At 36.3% G+C, this 15,664-nt stretch overlaps 2 protein-coding genes across 3 annotated transcripts in view; one reads left to right on the top strand and one right to left on the bottom strand.

The window, feature by feature from the left end:
* LOC135832507 (cysteine-rich motor neuron 1 protein-like) overlaps nucleotides 1-15,664 on the bottom strand; it is a 275,113-nt gene that overhangs the window by 225,838 nt on the left and 33,611 nt on the right. For both annotated transcript variants that reach the window (XM_065345794.1, XM_065345793.1), the window contains exon 3: nucleotides 14,372-14,566. In XM_065345794.1, coding sequence (XP_065201866.1) covers nucleotides 14,372-14,566 — 195 coding nt within the window. The remainder of the gene's footprint in view (nucleotides 1-14,371; nucleotides 14,567-15,664) is intronic.
* tap (Basic helix-loop-helix neural transcription factor tap) lies at nucleotides 5,098-10,734 on the top strand. Its single transcript, XM_065345781.1, has 4 exons — nucleotides 5,098-5,318; nucleotides 6,888-7,322; nucleotides 7,913-8,185; nucleotides 9,889-10,734. The coding sequence occupies exons 1-4, from the start codon at nucleotides 5,280-5,282 to the stop codon at nucleotides 10,351-10,353; spliced, it is 1,212 nt and encodes a 403-aa protein (XP_065201853.1). The 5' UTR covers nucleotides 5,098-5,279; the 3' UTR covers nucleotides 10,354-10,734.

The raw sequence follows: 15,664 nt of genomic DNA, 5'->3' as shown, positions 1-15,664 counted from the left end.
TACGTAGTTTTTATTATTATTATGATTACGATTATTTTTCTCTCTATTACGGTCAGACTGCGTCACCCTGCCGCCCCAAAATGCAGCCTCTTTGCTAAACGCATGAAAAGGGCTTTTAAGAATAGGTACAAGTGCTCATTGGGGAGAGTCCCTTCGTGCTTTTTAAAAAGGCGAATCCATTTGGTATCTCGCGACCCGCGATATTTCTTTCCTCCCTCCCTCCTTCCCACCATCTTTTTTTTCAACTAGCGATCTAGAACAGCAGGAACGACGAACGATTGATGGAAAAAGCCATCGTAAGTATAGCGTGAAGCTAGGGTTTATAGTACATGCATAGGTAGTTCATAAATTTAAACCCTATCAGTTTACTTTGGTTATTTATAATTCGCGCAACAATGAGTAAAGTTTGCATAAGGGAACGGGGCTCGAGGCGAGGCACTGTTCTGTTTAGAATGGAAACGATTCGGTACACGTATGAATTTTTTGGTCCAATTATCGTGTGACATAAGCGAGAAACAAGAACCATCGTCTATCGAATTGATTTGAAGAGCTCAATTCCAAAATGTGCTTTGTCCAAAAAAAAAAAAAAAATACGTTTTTTGACGGAATTCTGTAGTTTAGATCGTTACTCACAAAGGTAGGATGTCAACGAACTAAAAATTAGCCTGCAACGCCTCTATCCAGGGCATCGAAAACCTCTTTATTTTTTTTTACAATTCCAAAAAGTGCTTAGTCCAATATTTTGATCAAAATCGTCGATCCGCAGCGAAAGGGGCACCTTTTATACGTATGTACATACATGTATGCTTATGCACGATGAGAAAGTAGTTTTTGTCACTGTTTGGTATCTTGTATACAGTTCGAAAACGCGGGATGAAAATCTGTAGCGCTAGCCCTGTGGCAGTGATGATGGATTGCGGAACGGAAGGTAAGGTAACCTGCCCTAATATGGGAACCTTTTTGTAGAACCTGTATCACTCCGAGCCTATTGCATATTTTTTAATTCTGTTTCCACTAAAACGTACTCAATACTCCAATCTACAACCCCCTTGTGTTGATTAAACAAAAAAAACGAAAATTATATGATTTTTTTCCGATCAAAAAAAAATTGAAATTTTGACAACAAAAAAAAAGTGGTCCTAATATGAGACCCTATGTTTTTTTTTTAAAAAATATAAGAAAAAAATGGAAATAGGATATAAAAACATTATATTTTGGTTAATAAACAATACAAATCGTTTTTACAGGATATATATGCCATTTTTATCAGTTTTGGTGCGCATTGGGCACATAAAGTCTAAATCTTCAGCTGTACATAGTTCACAGGCCCATTATTCAAATTTCATCCAATTTCAATATTTTAAATGATTTTATTACGTTTTAAAGTGTTTTAAGTCCATTTTTAACCTGTTCCAATAAAGCTCAATGTAATTTGTATTACAAGATGGGGTCTCATATTAGGAAATCAGTGTTTTTTTTTGATTTTCTCTTAATCCATAAAATCATAAAATAAATCACCAAACATGCCAGAATCATAAAATATAACATCTTGGCTGCACATTTATGTAAAGATATTAAAATTACCTTGCCTAGTTCCAAAATAATGCGTCCCCAAATACACCTCTAAAAATATTTCAGGAAGTAAAAAAAATGTTATCGGCAATGTAATGAAAACATTTCACAGAAACTTGCCAGTTGAAAGGTGCAGCCTAGTTATTGACAAATACCTACTAGTACATGCAATCAGCGCTGGAGTGGGCTAATAAACAGCTGAGAAATCGAAGGGTCTCATATTAGGCAGGGTCTCATAATAGGGCAGGTTACCTTAGGCAGTTCGATTGAGACCTCAGGCAACAAATTTTTTAAATTTTTTTCAAATTTACTATTTCGATTTTTTTTGAAGTTGATTTTTGACAAAAGTTTTTTTCTTTTGAAATGTATAATGAATTTTTATGCAAAATTTAAATTATTTAAAATGATTTTTTTTTCAAAAATTGAAAATTTTTGTACTTTACTAAAAAAAAAAATTATTATTTTTCCATAAATGTTTACATACTAAAATACAGACCAAAAACATTTTCCTTGAATTAAAAAATTTTTTGTTTTTGTCGGCGAAATGTCATGAAAAAATTTGTTTTATTCAACCATTCAACCAAACTACCACTCCAAAAAGTGCCAAGTCCAATAGGGTGCAGTAGTCCATTACCTAACAAAACATTGTACCAGTCCAAAACGTGTCAAGTACCGCATTTCAACGTGATAATTTTTGAAACTAATCTGTATGCAGTTCCAAAAAGTGCTTAGTCCCATTTTTCGCGACTTTGTACACAGATTGAACAAATATGTGCATTTTGAAAAAAAAAATTGCAGGGAAAATATTCGGAATGCATTACACTACACTTTCTGGTATTGAAAAATGATATTAAAACGTCTTTGTGAGTTCACAAATTTTGTTTTTGATTTGCCAAAAACAAAAACTTTGGACAAAGCACATTTTGGAATTGAGCTCTTCATTTAATTTCGTTCGGCTGAATTGTTGGTATCTATGCGCTGCGTATTACATACCTTTCCATTAGTCGATGGAGAGATAAAGTTCTTCTTGAGATTGATTCTTCTTTTTGAATTTTTTCCCGCCATCTGGGACTGGAGAGTCATTTGCAACCCTCCAACCCTCGTAACACCTCAGTGTGAATTTTGAAAGTTTTTATATTCTATGATTTTGGATTTGAAATCGTAACGAGCCAACCACGAATATTATGTGCGAGACGGCTTTAGACGATGTGTTTGTTTGCGTCGGTGTTGGCGGATTTGTGTGCAATTGTATTGCAGTGCACTGCATCGTATTTATGTGTTTGTTGTACGTATGAATGAATGTATAGTGTACAGTGTACATACAAGGGTCACCATTCACCAGTAAAGGGATCGTAAAAAAGGGCGCGGGGTGCAGCGCAGCTCAGCGGTGGCCGTGACAGGTGTGCCTTGTGACTACATACTACGTATAATATTCGCTGCTGTTACCCCTCGTTTTTGTGTTACGATTATACGAATAAAGTTAACATTGTCGGTGGTGTTGAGTACGATGTAAAGTAAAGTAAAGTTTCATTTTATATTTTATTGCCAATTGCTGTTACTATACTCGGATAAATGAGAGAATAAGAGACGGCAGGAGCGGTTCCAAAACACTGGCGGTGCGTCTAGTCGCCTTACGCAGTATGCCCTCTTACACGTAGCTCTAGCTAGTGGTGTCAGTCATAGCAAACGATGCAGTGTACTGTAGTAGTTTTCTGCTGTCTTTTTCACCATTTCTTTCGAGGCAACCGAAGAAAATTCGCCAATCGAAAAGTAGAAATAATGTATAGGTATAAAAGGTAGGTATATCTTTGGATTGATCACGCTAAAAAAAGTTCGAAGGGTTTTGGCTACATTCAATAAATACCTTTATTTTGAGTTGAAAATCATGCAGAAATTTTTTGTCCCGTCGTGTTCTTGGAAAAGAGATATAGTCTCTCAAATTAACAGCATTTTTGAAAAAATAGTGGCTCTTTCGCATTAACCCCCACCATACCTATGTACTTTAGTGAAAATGGCATAGTTCCAAAGCACAGTATTTGAGATTCTGCGTCGAATTAGACCATGCATCAACATCCATGATTCTTCATTAACGTCCGTCGAAACTGAATGATAATTTTGTTTTGGCAAATGAGCAAAATTGCAAAAAAACAATAAATCTTGACAAAATAAGTTTGAACGCAAGCGAGTACTTGATAACAGAAATAGTTTTTCATTCTTACCCAGCAGAAAAAGCACATTATTTCAAAACCTGAAGCTTTCCGCAGAAAATCCTCAGGAAGGCGATATTATTTTCACTAGAAGATGAACTCCTGAAACTATTTCACAGCAATCGTTCGCGAACGTTTCAACCCCCACAGTCGGATTCAGCACCCTAAGTACTACTAATATCCACCTTAAAAAAGATATCGATTTTTTGGACACTAAGCTGGTTTTCTCGTGACAGATTACAATTGATACCAACAAATTTTTTTCGAAAAAACTTTCATTTTGACTTTCAATATTTGCCCAAAAATAAGCGATTAACAAATTTTTGAACCACTCAGTACAATCCTCAAAGTGGTCTTAGACTTTGACGGAAATCGCCTGGGTGGTCTGCTTTTTAATACATTCAAAAAATCGCCACGTTTTCTCGCACTCTGCTTATAATCTCTCAAGCAAATCTGAACATATGTACATTGTACAGGCTACCTTGCAAACACTAACACGAAGCATCGACCCGCGACTACAACTTATACACCACACTAATACGCACACACATCGATAAGAAATTCGTATATATTGTATCGGAACGTAGGAAATGTACCGTACCCATGTAGGCACACGGCATGGCACGTGTTGTCTGGACTTATGCACAAAAGAGGCGAAACGTTATGACGCCGCCACGCTGGCTGGGTGAGCGACGGTGAAAGCCGGGCAATCGTACACGTAAAGCGAGAATACACCACACACATTAGCAGGACATATTTTGAGCGACGAATTTCTCAAACAAGCTTTTCTTAATTTTACATTTAGCGGTATTCCAACGCGACATTTCAAATTTTGATATGGTTTTCAAATTTTTCTCCAGTATTAATACGTACAAAAAACTATAGTAAAAATGAATACATACAGCGAAAATTTCACGATTCTTTGTTGTGCCGATATTAATCCTGAATTACAAAATTGGGGAAAATAGCTGTCATTCCAAACGCTTTGTACTTAGCAGTCGTGGTTCAGCGATGCACTTGTTGGCCTACGGCTGAGTGACGCGGCCCGATAAAAATAATCCAAGTTGTAAACAAAAGAAAAGCAAAAAGGGCAGAAAAATCGTAACCAAAAAAAAGGGGGAAAAAGGAAAAAGAAATAGGGTTCGGTGCGAGAGAATTGTTGAATAATCGGCTAATAGGCTCTCGGTGCGAGTACGTCGATCAGCCAATGAGAAGGCGACGACGACGAGTGCGGGGACAGCGTAGCGCGACGAACAAGGGGAATGCAACCCTCGACTGTTGCACCAGCATCGGCACCAGCTTTAGCTCTTGTTAGTGTTCCGACACCCCCGTTCGCGATCACGATCACATCGTCAGTTCGGAAATTTTAAAGTTACGATCGTAGTTCGAGACTAGTGACTCGTTAAAAAAGCAGCGGTTTTCATTCGCGATCTCGTCTTTCAACAAGTGGCATTTTTTCGTTTGATCGAGTGATTTTCATTTCGATTTTTCTGATTTTTCATGCACGATATTCCTGATGCTATATCATACATTCAAAAAGTAAGTGTAACTCGTACGTATAGTATATCCATACACAATGTATTTTTGGTTGCTACACACCCAATTACATAAAAATGTATCAGTATGCATATAACAACTGTGACAATTCCCTCTTTCTGTAGCAGAAAATTCAAAATTTTTATTTATGCACGAAAATGTATAAAAATATAGGTATTCTAAGCGTCGTTTCCATCTTTTAAGCAGATTTTTAAAAAATTGTCGCCCTCACTTCGCTTGTGCAATCGTTTTCTCTCAATTTTCATAGAACAATCACGTAATATGAAAATTATATCAAATCTTGAATTTTTTTAATGCCTAAAAATTTTATTTAGATGATGAGGAGAAGTGTAAAAAACATATTTAACGTTTGCATTGATTTACCTCAATATTACGCATAGGTATATGCGTCGCAAATGTTTTTCCATAACGTGTTGCTCGCAGGTGCCACGTTTTTCACCAACCAAATTCTTGTTTCACGTTTAAATCTGTGTTACCTATATGTACATATATTACGTAGTTTTTTAGATACCTATTCACTTATACATAAATGTATCATAAAAAATATGATTTTCCCATTAATGACTGAGATTTTAAAGTTACACAAATTGTGGTTGATTTCCACCTCTTCTTCGACAAACCACTACGTACCGCATCTCTGGAGAACTGAACCCCAAAATTAACTCAAAATTTGAATTCTTCAGAGAAAATCACTTCGAATCATAACTTTTAAGCTTTCTACAGATATTCGCGTATTTTTTGCTCATATGCCTCAGGGTGCGTGCGCTGATGCTCATTTTTGGATTTTTGGCAAATTTGTCAATGCACAAAAAATTTTAAAAATCGCGATTTCGACGATTTTTCATTTTTTTTTTTTTTTTTTTCAACAAACGAACATGCTTTAGTGAAACATTACTTCATTTCGACCTTTCAATTCGAAAATGACTAGTTAAAAGCCATTTTAGTGCCTCCGGCGAGTTTTAAACTTTTTTCCAATAATTTCAAATTAGTTGGCTACTACAAATTCCAGGTAAGTACGTAAGTTGAAAAACAGTTTTTTAACCAACTCGCAAATTTCGTAAAAAAATTGAAAAAATTAATTAAATCTTTTAAATCTAAAATTTTACTCGTGGTGGGCGATACAGGAGACAGTCTTTCAACTAAAAATGATTTTATTCAAATTGCAGTAATTCAAAAGTCTCTCTGGTAAACTGAGACGCGATTTGTCGATAAAACTGATGAAAAAGCGAGTAAACGGTCGATAGGAAAGTAATGAAGTGTACATTCATACCAACATACGTAAGCAAAGGCAAAATGCAAAAGGCAAATAGCAACGTAAAACGTAACCCAACGTAATAACGATGCAATCTGCAACGTTACGTTCGGAGAGCTGAACGCCCGATACGACCACAATATGGCAACTGTAAAAAATTTATACCGTCATTTTTTTTTTCTCGTACACTTCATCGCGTACCGAATATAATACGTATAATCCCCAAAAAACGAATGAAAAACTAGTGCGATGTCTACCCGATAGTATGTACTTATACCAGACTTATCTACCATTTTCAGATGCCTTTGCACGTAGAAAAAGAAAAAGAAATGGGAGAAATTTCAGCAACGCCGGCTTTTTTGGCAGTACAGAGAAGACGGAGCAGCAGCAGCAGTAGTAGCGGCAGCAACAGCAGCGGTATTAGCCAACGATCGACTGCGGCAACGGCATTGTCATCGGCAACAATTGTAACCGCAATACCGCGAAGACGAACGAGCTACGGCGGCGGAGGAGGTCGTTGCTGTAACGGACACGAATTAAACAATTGTTTTTGTTTGGAAGATGAATACGCCGGAACAAACTCTTCTGTGGACACTTCCTGTACATTAGAATTTTCTGACGAAAGCAGCTGTAAACTTACTAACGATAACGATAAAAAAGAAATGCTCCTATCGAAGAAAAGTAAACGTACCGCAAAAGTTAGAAGAAGCACACGATGCAGAAGTCCCACACAGGTGATTTTTCTATTCTTATTCTATTGTGTACTCGTCATTACCTCATTACACATCGCGTTGGCGGCCGGTGTCGGGTGCCGGGTGCTGGGTGGCGGGTGTACTCATAACTTAATACATTTTACACTACACTACCACCTATACCTAATTCCTATGTCTTGTCTTGCGTCTTCTAGTCTTGTCTTCTTTAGATAATAACACAATTTTCAACTTCCTTTTGTTGTCGAACCGGGCGCGGCGCGGAGGTGGCTTCCACCACCGACGCATCGCGCCTATCTTTCATCAATTACCTGCAGCTACCTCTCTTCCACACTCTGCCTGCGCTAATCTTATCCGTTTCGCGCCTTTTTTTTACATCGTCATCTTCGCGAACTCGGAAAAATTATGAACCTACACACGTAGTACAAGTGGAGCTACACTCGGATAACTGAAAGTTGCCCGTTTTTTCAGGGGCAGTGGAGGAGGAGGGGTGAGAATTTGAAAACCACGGACCGTACATTCGAGTTTAAATTAATTTCGGAATTGACACAATTTTTATTTTATAAAATAAAGTTGTTCAAAAAAATTAACCATGATCTGTAATGATTTTTCAGGTAATGAAAATTAAAAAGCATCGCAGACTGAAAGCGAACGATCGCGAAAGGAATCGCATGCACATGTTGAACGAAGCTTTAGAAAGACTACGTTGTGTGTTACCTACGTATCCGGAAGATACGAAACTTACCAAAATAGAAACTTTAAGATTCGCACACAATTATATTTTTGCTCTAAGTCAAATGTTGCACATGGTCAATCAGCCGGAGCAAGATCAAGTCACACTGAACGTTGGAAATATCACAGTATCCATAGGAATAGACGGCAATAAGGTAATTCAGAGCAGAATGCATATTACATGTAAGCTATAAGAATACGATAGATACATTACGAATACATCCATTCAATATCCTTATTACGTATTTCAAAAAATAAAAAAAATCCAAAAATTAAAATTTTTCCGTTTAGCATTTTATTACTTAATTTTCATCAGAAATGCTCGTGCATCGATTCAATATGTTAGACCCTTCTTTATGATAAAAAAGGTGGACTTGTACCCTCTGCCCTAAAAAAATTGAAAATACAATTTTAAAGTTTATACGTTCCTATTTTCGGATTTGGAAAGTGGGCCATTTAAAAGGAGTTTGCTTTGAAATAAAACAATTTCAAAAAATTCGTACATTCTTCAATTTTCCATCATTAGTGTTATTTTAGTATGTAGGTAGAAAAATTCTGACACAGAAATGTGAAATTTTCAAGGCAGTTTACTGATGTGAAAGTATCGATATAGGATATAGTCAAATTAACAATACGGCCGATGTATATACAATACTATCTTAATCTTCAAATTAATACATCGATAGAAAAATTGCGGTTTTTTTTCTTTTAAAATCGATTTTTTGGACAAATTTTTTCGTTGATTCTTCTCCTCCATGTACGAGTAGGTATATTGTACGGCTAGGAGGATAGTAATTTTTCTCGGCAATCAACTCAAGTTTCCCTCTTAACATCAACTTTCTCACCAATTCTCGTTAAAATGCCGTGTATTTTCTTTTTCACAAACTAAATTTATGTTATTATCACCTACAAGTTCAAAACGCGTGGCGCACGTTACCCCGATATATTACTTACATAATATGTAGGTCTACATTGTACACATTACTCGTACATAAGACTTGGATGGTCAGCTGGTTATTAGATATCTACTATATTTATACATTAGGTACATTTACATAGCGTACATAGGTAGTTAGGTACACACTCGTACGTGCAAATTGGCGTGACGAATAGCGCGCATTACCAAAGCACTTTTCCCGCAATAGGTAGGTCTACGAGTAATTAAGTCCAAATAATGGAAAAATTTTGTTTAATACGGGTTGATATTAACCATCGAGATCGACGCGAAGCGATGCAGCGCATTTACAGAAATTCATATTTACATAATATTACATTTTATCAACATGCTCATTTCATCGCACCCTGTTGCCTACCAGCAACCAGCGACGAGGGCAGTATTAATAATTATACACAATTGAGTGTAAAAACAAAAGCGAATCGAGCACGAGTCGAGTGGTATATAAGTAGATATACGATATATGTACTCTAGTACTAGTAACACTCAGTTTTTTCGCTGCCGGAGCGGAACAGAGCCTCCTTCTGGTCAATAGGTCATCATAACCGAGCAGATAAAGATTACGATCATGATCGCAATCGATATAGAGCTGTTTGGCACGCCAAGTACCCTCCGCGCCGCGCCACCTGGTATGCATGCTATGTAGTTAGAGTTACACACGCCATCCCCATCGACAGATGTTGCAGTGCTCTAGCCCGAGTACGAGTATACCTAGACCGCCTAAACCCAGCAATACATGAATCTCTTACGGTATCATCTTTCGTGTCACACTTTTTTTTTCTGTCATAAAAACAAAAGCGTAATAACAAGCACGCGTACTCAATTCGTCAAGATGTAAAGTTTTGTATCGATTCAAGTTCGTAAAGTATTAACATATTTTCATTTTTTCTCATTTCGTTACAGATCACGTCGACATCTGGTAGTTGCGCGATCGCTCATCAACGAAGAACTCTAGATCATACGCGTAAAAATGATACGCCAGACGTCAACGCGAACGGTAGCGCCGAAAGCTACGAAAAGTTCTACCCCAAGTTGGTGACGCAAGCGCAGGAAGCGCGAACCAATTGCTCAATAGACAGTTACAATCGCGACTCAGCCGATTACCAATTGATGAATTGTGATATGGACGACGACGAAGACGATGACGACAATGATGGCAGCGGCGGCGATTGGTTGGAACAAGATTCCAATGGTTCTCTTTCGCTTAGCGGATCAGAATTTAGTTCTACTGTAGACAATACCGTTGCATATAGAGGAGGTGCTTTGGATTTATACACGACAGGTTGTAATCCATACGCGCAATTTACGTCGTTCGATAATAACAGCAATTTTAAATATTCGCCCAAACAAATATTTCACTGTTTGTAAAATCCGTACTCGATTCGTACAACATGGGATTTGGGATGAACGAATAATCGAATAATCACTCATAGTCAATTGTGCCGGAATTCCTCCTCTCGTTCTTCCAAATGGCGAAGGCCAGCTAACCCTCGAACCACCGAACCACTTTCTAGACTTTGGCGAAGTGCATCCATGTTTTTAGGAAGTACTCGTCAGACGAGTACCTCCTATGTTCCTGAAAGGTCATGTATGTATCATGTATCATGTAATTCATGTACCTCCCTCCACCTACCGTAAAACATGTAAGTAAGTTGTTTACGCTCGACAGGAGAGTAGGTACTGATAAACGTAGTTTAAAATAATGTATCAGTTGTATTTCGTACAAATTAAAGTTTTCAATTATTGATAGTGCATCTTTTTTAATAACGAGGTAATTACACTCCACCAATCAAGTGGAATTTTGCACGCAACCACATGCAAACTGAAGTACGAGTACATTACTGTTTGGTCTCGTACAGATTCGAAGAGCGGACCAAATGAACGTTGTTGGGAAATTTTGTTTTTCCAAAACATAATTTTTGTTCAGCATTTAGGAAGATTTCATTTTGTTTAACCCATAAAGTATTTTGAATGAGTAGTACGGTTGGTGCCTGTAAGGTAATTTTAACGCAATGATGCCAAATTGCTCATTTGGAGTAAAGGAGCAAAGGAGATCCTGAGAATTCGGGTATTAAGTAGGTAACTAATAATACTACATACATAATAATTTTATGGAGCAAACATCTTCGGAATGAACGCCTGACGAAATGAGGTCATACATTACATTCAAGTATCACAGCTAGATGCGCCTTTTTTCAATTTTTTTTTTTTTGGATTAAATGTACATTAAAATTTAAAAGAATTGAATTACTCTGTAACTATTTGTATAAAATGCCTAGAAGAAAATTGCAAGAGTTTTTCCTTTTTGTAGAAAAAATTTGAATAAATCCTTTCACGTTGACGTCATCACATTATAATTAATCAAGCGATCCAAACTTTTTCAAAATAATCGTGTATCTAAATGACAGAATAAATTTCTTAAAACAAAATGTTTTACGATTGATCACTTTGATTGAAAACCAAAATTTTTTTCATTTTTTCAAGTTCAACTCTCCATCGAAAACCACTACTTGATTAATGAATACAAAATGGCAAACGGAATAGGTATTTACTCTTCATTCATTTATTTACCTAATTCTGTATGAAGCTTAATCGAGTCCAAGTTGACAAAATATTCACGGTGAATCGAGTACGCAAATATTTCATCTTCTACGGCCACCAAAACTATAATTCCCAAAGAAGGAAAAAACTGATCATAGCAGTGATTTCCCTCGGAATAGTGATTATTCGTGAAAATTCTACAAGATTTTCACACTCCCGCAGAAAATCTCATATAAGTGAACGAAATTACGAAAATGTTTCACGATGAAGTTATCGAAATGTGATTTTCCACGATAGTACAAAAAAAAGATACAATTTTACGCGAGTTTTTTAAAGCACCATTTACTAGATTTGTTGTTGTTATTGTGTGTGTGCTCTCGCTACACTCGCCGAGGAAGTATTTCATTTCGTTATTTTCTTTTCTTTATTTTTCATTCTTTCAAGCGTCGATAAACAAGCCGTCCGAATATACTACCGAAATAAAAACACAGTAGGTAAGCCTAGTGAGCTAAGTTAATATTGTAGGCGTTACCTTGGGGTGTTATATAGGTCGTTTGGCAAAGGTCAACAGTTAAGGTGATTATTTTATTTTATATCCTAGTCATGAAGTAGTATTAAAACTAGGTTTATATCATATACGGTATTATAAAAGAAAAACGATCTTTTTACCGACGACCAATTGGGCTGTTTTATGGGTTCGTAAAAAACAAAAACAAAAAGATTTTATCGCGACGTAGGTAAGAGATATATAGATGGTAATACAAGCGAAGAAAATGATGAGTCAGTAAAAGTGCCAAACATCGCCTGGTGATTGCTGTGTTTGGAGAACACAAATTGATCAAGGAATGTCATTGCCAAAACCAGAAAACCATCGTAGATATTCTGATGGGTCAAATAACACAGGAAATTCAATGTTATTGATTTTTAGTGGAATTGAGTAGCCTAAATAATTACTCAACAAGAGTTACAGACAGTCGCCCAATTTTCCAAGTACAAATTCAAATTTTTATGAAAAACTGAGAAATCAAAAGGCGCATTTTCATTGGTAAACAAGAAAGTGCCTGAGTAACTCATCGCCTCACCCCATAAAAATGCAAAAAGGGTTAGTCATATACCTACTTTTCACCAGCTGTCAGTCGATCTGCAATTCTGCACGTTAAACCAACTGGCGAAAATTCATCAATAAATGCTGATATGTAAAATTCATCGTAAAACCATTACAATGCAGTCCATATTTTATGAAAATGAATTCGAAATGTTCATCGAAGAACCGAATTCTCTCTCAATAAGTATATCTACCTATTATTGCAGGTAAACCGTTAGTTATTAAACTGAATAATGAAGAATACAATAAACCACACGAGAATAAACCGAACAAACAGGATTAATTCATAATGGGCCAGGGTTATATCCAATATATGTACATGGCTCATTTCATCAAAATTAATACGCTAACTTGGCACGATTTGGAAAATTTCAATCTTCGTTCCATTTTCTTATTCCCAATACACAATGACGAAAGAACGCCAAATACGAAAAACAATGGAAGCGTTAAATACTTAGAAAAACTTTCCATTTATCAAATTCCTAACGTACTTATTACAAGTTGAAAAGTAAAACTGTAAAAGAGAAGAATTTTAATTAAGTGCCTATCCTACATTATGTAGTAACAGTCTCAAAGAATAACATTCAGATACATTTTTTTTGCCTTTTTTTTTTTTCATTTCTTTCTTTATAACTTTTCTGTTAGCTTATGGATAGTTAGATACACATCGCGTTGGGAAATTTTCGCGAAGAAAAATTTTCGTTATGAATAATGCGTAGTCGTACCACGAAGGAAAGAGGTTATTAGGGCCAATTTCGCGGACAAAGCAAGAATTTTTGAGCAAATAAGAGTATATACAACTCTGTCAGCGAAAATTCTCAAGGTTGACGGAACTGGTATAAAAGCTTCACTCGCTTTCATCATCAACAGAGTAAGATCTCCATAGAAGATCGCATTCGAGATACTACACTATTCTTCCGCAGCAAAAACGGAAACAACGTTTTGAAAAAAATGAAGGAACCTAATCCGCTAAATCTTTGGTGATTAAAATCAAGAAAGGAGAGCTTTGAATTTGAAAAATTAAGCGGCCATTTGAACGAAGCCAATTTTTAAACCTGATGTTTGCATTTTACTCAAAAAGAAAGCTTCTTTTCCAACAACGTCGGCGATGATGATAATGAAGGAGAAAAAAACGTAAAATGCTAAAAAAAATGAACGGATTTTCCAATTATCATTTGAATAATACATCGTTAATACTTTTTCCGCCATTAAGCAATGTAATGTCTTCTTTTTGAGTTTTTTTTTCATTTCCTCCATTTTCAGAATGGCAAGTAGGATATAAAATAAAAACGTCTTTTTTTAATGTTACAGCAGGTACTAACGGGTGGGCGTTTGGGTTTTCATTCTTTTTTTTTCAACTACACTTTTTATTAAAAAGTTACGACGATTTAAATTCATTAAATTTATCAAAAGCTTTTCCACGTTATTTATGCTACGCGGCTTAAGAGAAAGATTATTTTAATATTCAATGAGACTCGTCCGAAAGAAATTTTACCCGGGTAAATTTTTAATCGCGACGATAACCGGGTAGAAATATTATAAGAGAGTTACTGGAAAAAAAAGTTTTACTGAGAGATATACTCGTACAGTTTTTCTTCCCTAAGAAGAAAAAAACTCCCCGTAGGATACTGAGAGAAAAATCTACTTATACAAATCTTGAAAGTATCTAAAGCAATAGCGTAAAATTTGCAAAAATCGAGTAAAAGCGATATGGTAGAGATAAAAAATCAAAGCACATACCTTCGTCGTCTGCACTTTGGTCTTTGAGGGCCAGCATCGCTTCCAAATTCATCTCACATTCTTGATGAGTTTTAAAGTTGAAAGGCGAATCGTCGGCACACGATTCCGCGTGTTCGCATCGACATGTTGAGTCGACAATATTGCAACCCGATATCATTTTTGGGCTTTCACAGCTCATCTCTTTGTTTAAAATTCCTGCGGAAAAATAATACATCTTCGTGGTAATTCTATCATCAATAATGGAAAAAAAAAACACACTCCATCATTTTTATAATTTTTTAAACTGGGCAGGTGTTCATTATTTGTAACAGTTGATCGACGACTGGAAAGGAATGTGCCCAGTTCAACCAATTACACGAAAAATGTAACGCAAGAGTTACGTTACATTTTTTCACGTTACTATGAATTTTAAAAATCGGAAAATAATACTGATCATGATTACGAAAATTTCACTGATCAAATCAGTAGATACAACTTCACTGAAATTGACAAAAATTCTCACATCAACCATCTACTCAGTTTTTTTTTTCTGAACCTACCATTAACCTAGGTAACCAAATCATTGCAGGCCGCCGCAATTCGCATCAAATACCAATTTTTGAAAAAATGCATTTCAAGACTAATAGCGCAATATCTCTCAGCGCGCCATCGAAAACTGTAACGAGGATTGCAATTCGTTCAAAAGAGCAATTTTCACGCTCTGTATTGTTTCACATACGGAAAATAATTTTTACTCGCTTTTTTCACGATAGATACCGTGAGTGGGAAAGCTGAGAGGGTGATTTCTGCACTAACCACGTGTACCGCTTTATTGACGTATCGCGAATATGCTTCTCATATCGTCTCGTTCCAATGGATTTTAGAATAATCTATTGTTTAATTCATTTGGATTATACGCTTTTGAAATTGTATATAATTAGGCGAGAGTTCGATGGGTATTCGAAATTCAATGTACAAGGAGGGAAAAGGGGAGCGCGAAACCCATTGGCGGGTGGCTTCGTCGAAGCTCATAGCTGAATAGTTCGATGTATACAACACCATACCTACAAACTACGTATCAATATCGGATTAAAATGACGATTGAACGGTTGTAATGTGACTCCGTAGTCGGCATTGTATTTTATGCAATCATGATGTCGATATTACGGCCTCAAAACGCTCAAATCGATTACAGGAGCACGTTATCATTTTTTCGAACTACATACAACATTTCTTACAATACCTACCAAGGTAGGTACATATACGGAGAATTTTATTCAATGTAAAAATACCCAACGATTGAAAAAGTGGGGT

The sequence above is a fragment of the Planococcus citri genome, chromosome 1, assembly GCF_950023065.1.
Source record: "Planococcus citri chromosome 1, ihPlaCitr1.1, whole genome shotgun sequence".
NCBI classification, from domain to species: Eukaryota; Metazoa; Arthropoda; class Insecta; order Hemiptera; family Pseudococcidae; genus Planococcus; species Planococcus citri.
This window is presented reverse-complemented; position numbering and strand designations above follow the sequence as displayed.

What these genes read in the sequence shown, in the direction of transcription:
- tap (XM_065345781.1), top strand. Translation starts at nt 5,280, where the DNA reads ATGCACGATATTCCTGATGCTATATCATACATTCAAAAA. An exon ending in GATGCAGAAGTCCCACACAG is followed by an intron (nt 7,323 to 7,912) that starts GTGATTTTTCTA and finishes ATGATTTTTCAG; the next exon opens with GTAATGAAAATTAAAAAGCA. An exon ending in TAGGAATAGACGGCAATAAG is followed by an intron (nt 8,186 to 9,888) that starts GTAATTCAGAGC and finishes ATTTCGTTACAG; the next exon opens with ATCACGTCGACATCTGGTAG.